Genomic DNA, 9,448 nt, shown 5'->3' with positions numbered 1-9,448 from the left:
TGTGTGTGTGTGTGTGTGTGTGTTTTTCTTCAGATTTAATCTTTTCTTCATCTCCCTTATGGCTTTTTCCCCCCATTGGGTTTCTGCTAGACTGATCAACACACTACATTCTTTCATCAACACATGAAAAAAGAGAAAACAAAAACTGAAACAAAATAATTAAAAAAAAGAGCACAAGAGGAGCTGCTGACTGGTTGTGCCTCAGCCCTGCCAGCTGTATGCAGGTTATTACTGACTGCAGGCTGCAGAGCGATGAGCCCGAAAATGAACATCTGAGCAGATCTGGTCTGACAAGCAGGGCAAGAAGAGCTGAAAACGTTATAAGCTTCCTCTCTCAACTACATCACAGCCCAATCTGGATTTACAGTTCTCAGACAATCACTTTCCAGCTCACAAGCAGGACTGTATTTGAAACTTATTATTTCCTCAGAAAATTCCCTGTGCAAATAAAGTGAGAGATGAAAAAAGGATACACCCAGTCCAGTTTGAGTTTGTTGCTGGGCAGGTCGGCTCTGGCCTCCAGGCAGTAGCTGTCCACCTGGTCTTTGGGCATGTACATGGTGATGGGACGACCCTTCAAGTACATTTTCACATAACCTTCCTCTGGAAAAAGCAACAGAAAGGACCAGTGAGATAATAAAAACACAAATGTGAATTTGTGGAATTGTGTCAATAACGTGTTTTGTATTTTATGAAAAGTTTGCAAAAAGCACAGACATGACACTGAAGCGTAATACAATGTGGTATGATGTGAACGACAATTGTGACAATGCTGTTGAATGTATGATTAGATGGTGAATGGAGAAATGTGATGTGATTTGTTTTATTGTTGTGAAAAGGACAACAAAAACAGAATTTGCAAACACAAACAAATTAACTTTTTAACTGACTTTATTAGTCATTTCAAATACATTCTCATAACAACAAAGAGATTAAAATAAACAGCAAACACTTTCCAAACTCATAAATATTCAGCTCAGAGCAGAGGTTAACCAACATAAAATGCAGAAACAAGCAGAGCAATGGAAATGTTATGGGGGGGGGGAAGAATTCAAGCTTAGAAAGGGGGATAATGAAAAAACTTAACCAATTTAAAACATGCTAACACTGAAAAACAATTCCCACAGAAAACATTATGGGGATCAAAACAAACAAAATGAGTCATTAATGTCCACAAAAGCTAGTTAGAAGAAAACACTATAATGTAAGGTAATATTTTGGACTTATGAGTGATGCTACTAAAACCTGCTATCTCTTTGCAACTTCTTTGGTATGAGAGGACACGTGGAACGCAAAGTGACAAGACACCACCATATGGTGTTTTGGTACAGATCTGATATAAAAAACATGAATTTGGCTCTGTGCAGACCATCTCGGGCACATTGCAGCTTAATAACTCATAAATTAATACATTAAATCTGTCTGGAGAAGTGAGTGTTGCCATTCAATATTTACAGACTCAATTAGTTAGTAACAAATCTGGAAGTACTGGCTGGGAGACTTGATGGGGCTGCGATAACTGTGTGTATCAAGGGGAGAGTACGATGACAAACTCCCTGACTTTCTCAAAGGGAGGGTAAAATTTGGAATTTTTTTGACCGGCGACACCTTGGTGACGCCACCCTTTCTGGCCATGCCTGCCTTGCTGTTGTTTGAGGTTTGTTCGGGGCTGGTGGCTGGGCGGGTCGCTACAGACGAAGCCAGGGGGCTTCCGCTGGTCCCCGTTCGTTTGGCAGAGTGGCTGAGGTATATCTGTACTGTGACTATAATGTAGATTGGAAAAAGAGCAGAGGAGCCAATGATGGAGAGGAGTGGTGGAGGTTGTCAGGGCCAGTTGATAATAAGAAATATGTAATAGCTGTGTTTTTGTGCCACACTTACTAAGAATCATCAAAAAAAGCTATCAAAAGAAAAGCAGGAAAACTCACTCCCATTAGAAACCACAAGCACGCTGAGTCCTATCATCAAACAGTGGGATCTTATCTTGAAGCAGTAATTATTACGATGTTTGGGGAAATTGAATAAATTCAGTTAGAACTTGCCTCACTGGTTTAAACCAGTGGGGGTCAAGACCCAGGCAAGGGGTCACAAAGTTAACCTGAGGGTTGTGAGATTATCAATGGGACAAGAGAGAAGAACAGTGATGTTTGGATACACAAATTTACTGTAGATTCTATCAAGCTAGTGTAGTGTATCTTATTTAGCTAAAGATGCAAATATGTAAAACTTGTCTAAAGGCAGCACACAATTCAACATATATGACTACTTAATAAATACAGTATTTACTTGGGTTCAAATGGAGCTTTTCTTTTATGAAAATTCCTATTTCCTTTTAATCAACTAAAATTACATTGTTCTTTTTAGGAAACTTCAAAATTAAAAGTCATAATTTTACCTCTTCAGGCCTCTAATAGTTATTCAGATCAAACAAGCGGAGAGGTTTAGGGGACAAAATCACCATTTGATTAAACTGCTCACAACACATACATAGATATGATACCGTATGCTAGATGTACTGAATGCAATCTGTGACGAGGGGATGCAAGCAGACAAGGGTTCCCCAGCGGAAAAATAAAAACCACTGATGTAGATATTTTCAAGGGTAAAATGCTCAGATTATCTTAAAAAAATAATAATTATGTAACAAGAGTGGCTAAACAGCAATATATCTGCGAGGAAATTAGCTTTAACACCAACTCTAACTTTTATTCTTGGCAGCTTTGTGAATAATTTTCTGAAGGGGACTACACACAAACAGATCATGTGACATAACTACAAGCATTAAAATCAAACAGACTTTATTAGGAACTACCCAAAAAGAGAGACTGCATGTGTTTGTAATGCAAATATTCATTTTGAGAGCGGAAAGATAAAAAGAGCTACGGCAAATCTACTTGCTCCGAGATGCAGTGAGAATAGATCAATGGATTTAAGTGTTGGCAGAAGAACTCAAAGCAAATGCGAGGACGTGAGTTTAAGAACTTTTTTGTGTAGTTACTATGGTGACAGAGACTAAGTGCCTATGAGAAAAAGTGAGGCTATGAGCAAACGCACATTTGGTGAAGCAGCAACTTTGTCTAAAGTTAAACAAGTGTGGGGACACACAAGTGCAAACACTGCAAACACACTCGGACGCAGCTCTCAGTGGAGATTAGGCAGGATATATATGTGTGTGTGTGTGTGTGTGTGTGTGTTAATTATATCTAAAAATAATAAAGGGAACATAATTTTCACACACACACACACACAAATTGTCAACCCACTCTTGCCCATCTGGACAGCTCTCGGATCATTGCACTGGAGGAAATCACTAAAGTTTTGGATACCATCAAAATGTTTAGGAAGAAAAATCCAAACAGGATATGAATTCAAATTTCAAAATAACGGCCCTGATTTTATACTTTGCCTCTGCACTGCAGCTCAGAGCAGAGGTGATGCATGTACAGAGATCAAAACAACTCATCAGCAGTGTCCAGAGAGCCGTGTAGGCCGGGGGCTTCAGGGGAGGGGAGGGGGGAAGCCTACCTTTGCAGTGGGTCACACGTCGCATCCCTTGTAAAAGGTCACAGAGAAAGACACAAGCACCAGGTGAGTGGTGGCATGGCTTCCACACTTCCTGGTCTGTTCTAATATGAGTGCACTTCCTATTTCCTGGCGTTAAACAGCAGCGTCTGTCCTCGAGGCTCCTAATGCATCAATGCTCCTTCCTTAATGGTTGGAATTAATCAGTGCTCATTTCTGCAAGATAGGGTCCCACCATCTGCTACTATGTGGTGAGGATTTACATTTACTTGCCTTTGCCCCTTTGTTTAACAATCTACAAAGAAATGATTTTGGAAATTTTTGACCTGTTGTTCCTGATTATTTTTTTACAATGTGAAAGTAAAAACAAATATGTGCTTCAGCACATTTTGTTGTATTAAATTAACCACTTTGCATGTGATCACTTAATGTATTGCAGGTAAGCATTCTATTAGCAGAATTTACTGTTGCAATTATCATTTGTATTGGTTAACTGTCAGCTAGTAGCAGTTTATGCCCGTGGCGCTGCCCTGATCGGGCCGCTTTGCAGGAGATTATTTGTCTATAATTAATTTAAATGTCCAATAAGTGGTGCACAGCAGAAATAATTAATTAATGTGATGGTTACAGTTACAGCAAATCTACAAATGTACAAAGAACATGTATTAGCCTGATTTATATGTGGATCATATTTGTTATAAAATACTGAAGTACTTTGTTGGATAGAGTGGGTCAGTAGGCTGTATAATTTGTTTTAATGCAGCCTGAACTAGAGAGAACTGAAGCCGGTTGAGTAAACCAAATAAAAAAACTGCAGTTAAATTTACACAAATTCAATAGAATGCTGGAGATGGAAATTCTGATTAATGCACATTTCATTTCATATTCAGTCCCATTGTCTTGAACCATGTGTTTCCTGCTTTCTGTTTAAAAAGTAAACTGTGAGCAAAATTAAACACTTGTTTTGTACATATACTAGAAACACTATACACTCAAAATGTAATAGGTGGCTTCTTCTGTTCTACTATTAATTATCTCTTTTGTATATATTCTAGCACACAAATATCATTAACTGCTGAAAAGATTTTAAAAAACCTGTGAGAAAATCATTAACTAAAGGCATCTTAGCGGCATCCCTGGGTGCTGTGCTCCGATAAAACTTAATAGGAAATTCTAGTATTTTTTGACCTGGGTCTTACTATTATAGCCATAATGACTATGGGTGATGCAAACTTTGCCCTCGCCACCTCCAACGTAGAAAATCAGGGAAAGCGGACTCCAAAAAACAATGTGTATAAAAGAAATTCACATAAATACTTGGGAAAAAAAATTGCGTTAGGCTAGTTTTGTTAGCCCTAAAATGTACAGTAGTAGATCTCTCAGCACTAAGCTACAGCAGCTAATGCATGGGACTCTGTGTTTCAGTTAGACAAGCGTTTGAAATGATTCATGTAAAATTTAATTTAATTTGAAAAGTCTCCTCAGTTTCCACACAACAGAAGTTAGGAGTTCTTATGACCCATAGTCAGTTTATAAAAATTAAAATAAAATTGCACACTAAAATTCAATTCAAACAATGCAGAAAGAGCTTATTAAAAAAAAAAGATGAATGGAGGTTTGGATGTAGTAATGGATGAAGTGAAGAAATGGATTATGGAAAGGATGAATATGTGACACTGATATTTAGGACACATTATGTAAACTAGCCTCAATGGTGCTCTGTGTGCAGAAATCAGTTCAAGGCACTGATAAGCAATTCTTCCTTTTTGATAGGTTTCATTGACTGTGTGGTGTTTAATGGCTCTCAGTAGGTTGGATCTTAACATGAAACGATCATAGCGGTCAGATTACAGTGCCATAACGGTGCCTCCAGTTCTTACCTGCATTGAACACTGGCTCCCTCTGTTTGCTGCAAAGTAAACGAGTAAACAGACAGCCATCATTCAGCATCCCGCCTCCAGATAAACCATTGCATGTTTTTTGATTTGAAAGTGCTTCGTCTTTTCTAGTGTGTCAAGCTGGAAGATAAATATATGAGCCACTGAATAGGGAAAGCGGATTTAACAAGACGTCTGTGTTACCTGTCACTTCGTTTGCCACTGGAATTGCTGCCGGTGGATCCGGCGCGAGTTCGGTTGCCCTTGGAGTCGCCTGAATCTCTCCGCGTAAGAGTCCCCACATGTTCGTTTGAGTTGGCTCTCCTCACAGTGCTAGGTTGAGAAGGAGGGTGGACAGAGACGGGAAAGAAGTAGGTCATAAAACTACCTGACACTGATTTCCTAAAACAATCGGGTATGTTTTCAACACAGAAATAGCGTTTGAAAGCAGGTACATGGAAGATGTATTTATTTCATGATTCTGCTCAGATCTTTGCAGCAGTGTAAGAGAGAATTTGTACCAAAGAGAAACAAAGAAATGTGGATATTTGTTGTTTCCGCAGACTTATCCTATCTCTTTCCTCCACTCTAGTGATCATACCTACAATGTCAGTACAGACCTGTGCAAATCTGCATATTGGTGGTGCAGACAGCCGGCCTATTTTATAACAATGAAAAGGCTCCATCAGCGATCCAATGGCCAGGCTCAGTCACCTAATCCACCCTATAGGAGAAAAGTCTATTCAAATCCTAAAACTGGCCGGTGGCCGTTATCCCTTCTGGAGAGCCTGTGTGTGTTTGTTCAGTAAAGAGGAGAATAGAAGAGAGACAGAGAAACTGTTGTTTGCTGTGTTATCCCACGAGGAATCATAGTAATTTGGCCACAGGGCAATGGGGAAGGCTGTTGTGTGTATGCCAACACTGATGGGATTGTGATCAATCTGTAGTTTAGACTAATCCCAGACACAGACTGAAAACAACACAAACAAAGAACAATGATTTAAACATAAACGGTAAATATTAGCAATGAAAGAAATGTCGCAATGTCAAAATTATAATGTAACTTGATGACAATTTAATAGTAGAGCCTGACTGAGATTGGGATTGGATTTTTGAGACTGATTTTAGTTAGGAAAAATTCCCCGAATGCCAAAATGTCAGCTAATTTATTAAATGTTTGAGCTGAAATGAAAATCAACCTTTTCCATGTTGATTGTGCACTGATATGATGCTGCAATGCTACTCAGAGGGCTACTTTTTTTTTTAAACAAATAACATATATTCTTATTAAAGTCTCATTAAAGAATATTTACAATGTATTACATTGTCAATTCTAGAAATGAACACTGAGAAAATAAAGAATAAATAAAAATAAAATAAATAGCTAAATAAACATCAGTACTCTAAATTCAGTATCAATCATTGCTGACCACGCTCTGCTGGACAAACTATGTTATGACACCATTTCTAAATCCCCCCCCAATCATTGTTTTCTGTATTATAGGTTCTATCAGACAACATATATACTAATATTGAGAGAGACCAATATGTCTGATAGGCCGCCATCGGTCAGGCTCTATTTAAAAACTGAAGAAAAAAAAACAGTTAGCATGCATCAGAGCTGCGATGATGTTATATTGTGACCAGTGATATACTGTAACTTGATGATCCTCTCACCTAAGAGGCAGGTAGAGGATTCTAGTAGAAAGAGGCAGACAGGACAGACTGGACAGATTGGCAGGACATCACATTGTAGGGGGACAGAACAAACAGGACATAACATCATAGTTCAACGGGACAATAGAGAGACACAATGCAAAAGGGCGGACCTGCATGAAGCTAAGAAGGGAAAGACAGACAACACAATTCATGAAGATAAACACTAAGGGGATGTGCTTTGCATTTTGTCTTGGTATTCTGGGGTTTAAAAAACCTGAAGGGAATTAATGAATGGGTATTTTATTGGGTCATTCCTGTATTATTTAATCCCAATATATTTATATGTGGCCAATGAGTAAATAAATAAATTAACACAATATTCAGTATGTCTCAATTTAAATTTGTTCTAATGTGGAGAAGGTTTTAAAACAGCACTAAAGCGTTTTTAACAAAAAAAATGGAATAAGAGCAGAAATTGACTTCTGTGTTTCTACAATCCTGAATCCCCAAGTAGAAAGCTAGTTATACCTGATAAAGTGCAAAAGACGTAAGTGAAAAGTCATATTCCTATTGTACAAGTTCAAAGTTTAAGAACTTGTGAAGTAGAAAGAGCTTAAAACCATTCAGAAACACAAGATAACTGCATGAACAACAAGGAAATACACAAGACCAAATCCCGTTTCCTGCATTGATACTGTCTTTCTATCAACCATCCTCATACTTTAACATTGTTTAGAAAAGTGATGTATGAATAAAGTGTATTATAATCATGATTATCACCATACTATTATAATACTGGTAACATTTCAATCTGCAGAGCCATTTCTTAACTTTCCTCTCCAGTAAACCTTAAAGATGCAGTAGGTAAGACTTATAAACTAACATATGTTCGAGTAGAACTACATGAAGCAGCTAATTCTTTAAAAAAAAATCTGTCTCCTCTGGCACCACCTACAGCCTGTTGTGCGATTTGGGAGGGACTGAGAAGTTGTCGATGTTTACATTCTTTGGCTAAATCCTGGATCTCCTACCTACAGCACCTTTAAGGTGAGAGTCAGCGACCATTATAAGTATCACCTCTTAGTATTGTAAAACATCCCTGAAGCAGAAATAAAACCACATACGCTGAAAATAAAGAAAAACTGCCGCAGGGAAGTTAACAGCTGTTTAGACTGGAGCTGGTTCCTGCTGTCTGCTGAGCTTCATCTGATTATGGTAATGTCTTTCAGAGATGGGCAAAGGCTATTGTTTCCGTGACAGACAAGACTGACAACCTCCTTAAAAGTCCATATAATGCAATCAATACACGATAATAGAATAATATAGAACAAAGTGCAAACATTAAAGTATAGGTCGCACGGTAAATTAAGTAGCTAAGGATCATTTGTATTTCCTCACCTCTTGCTGGCTGTTGTGCTGGAGTCCTTTCTGGATCCAGATCCAGAGGGGGAGGGCAGAGTGCGGCTGCCTTTCTTTGGTAGGATGGTCCCGTTGTTGACTGTTGGTCGTAACGGCAAGGTGGCAATCATTGGCCTGGCTGGAAGAAAAAGAAAACAGACACGTTCAGAAAACAACAGGATACAACACAAGCCCTAGGGTCCATTGATGTGGTGTCATTAGAGAAAGTCAACAGAAAGCTGGCCAGCTTTCACTGTATTTCCCAGTGTAAAATAATCTTGTTAATTAGTGAAATTAGGTAAAAAATCGTGTTTCAGAAGGGGAGCGGAAAGCCTCCCAGCATTCACTGGATTAACAAGTTAATGACATGATTCTTTATAAGCATGTTTCTACAACGTTACTAGTATTATTGGGTTTTAAATTTTGTTCTCACAGTTCACCTGTTGTTATTTCCATCAGTATTACGAGTAAATATGTTTAGACTGCGAGTCTTAACGTTTTCTACTGGCCTTAACAACCACAATAATCACATGAAAACATTTTCAATTAAAAACATTATAAACTTTCTTAAGAATTCCAAAAGCCCAGGTTTTACCAAAAACAAATTGTAATTACTGAAGTATCACAGTGTCCACTTTAGTATAGAAAGAACTCTCGGTTTGCTGTTAGTTAATACAAGAATGATGATATTAAAAACTTAAATTTAAGCGCAACACTTAATTTTACTTGACCTGCAGTGTACCAGTTATTGTTGTAGTCTTAAACCCCACACACATAAGTGAAAGTTCAAAGAGACAAATAATTACACAGCGTAATATATTATAAGGGTAAAAGTAGAGGCAGCACATGAAATTCCTAAGTATGATGCAAAAACAAATATCTTCTTATTATATTAGATTAGATATTATTAATATCTTTTTTTCATAATATTGGTCTGTTTTTCTATAAAGATCGCATGCGTGCACACACACAGACACACACACACACACACA

At 38.0% G+C, this 9,448-nt stretch overlaps 1 protein-coding gene across 12 annotated transcripts in view; it reads right to left on the bottom strand.

Moving 5' to 3' along the window:
• The window catches only part of eml1 (EMAP like 1), a 56,695-nt gene that overhangs the window by 8,633 nt on the left and 38,614 nt on the right, over positions 1-9,448 (bottom strand). For 7 of the 12 annotated variants that reach the window (XM_032499474.1, XM_032499478.1, XM_032499479.1 and 4 more), the window contains 6 exons: positions 8,457-8,595; positions 7,077-7,124; positions 5,604-5,732; positions 5,403-5,431; positions 3,526-3,552; positions 474-603 (listed from right to left, as the gene is read on the bottom strand). In XM_032499474.1, the coding sequence (XP_032355365.1) occupies positions 474-603; positions 3,526-3,552; positions 5,403-5,431; positions 5,604-5,732; positions 7,077-7,124; positions 8,457-8,595 (502 nt within the window). The remainder of the gene's footprint in view (positions 1-473; positions 604-3,525; positions 3,553-5,402; positions 5,432-5,603; positions 5,733-7,076; positions 7,125-8,456; positions 8,596-9,448) is intronic. The other 5 variants (XM_032499475.1, XM_032499481.1, XM_032499477.1 and 2 more) reach the window with 3 other exon arrangements.

This window comes from Etheostoma spectabile, chromosome 20 (genome assembly GCF_008692095.1).
Source record: "Etheostoma spectabile isolate EspeVRDwgs_2016 chromosome 20, UIUC_Espe_1.0, whole genome shotgun sequence".
Lineage (NCBI taxonomy): Eukaryota > Metazoa > Chordata > Actinopteri > Perciformes > Percidae > Etheostoma > Etheostoma spectabile.
This window is presented reverse-complemented; position numbering and strand designations above follow the sequence as displayed.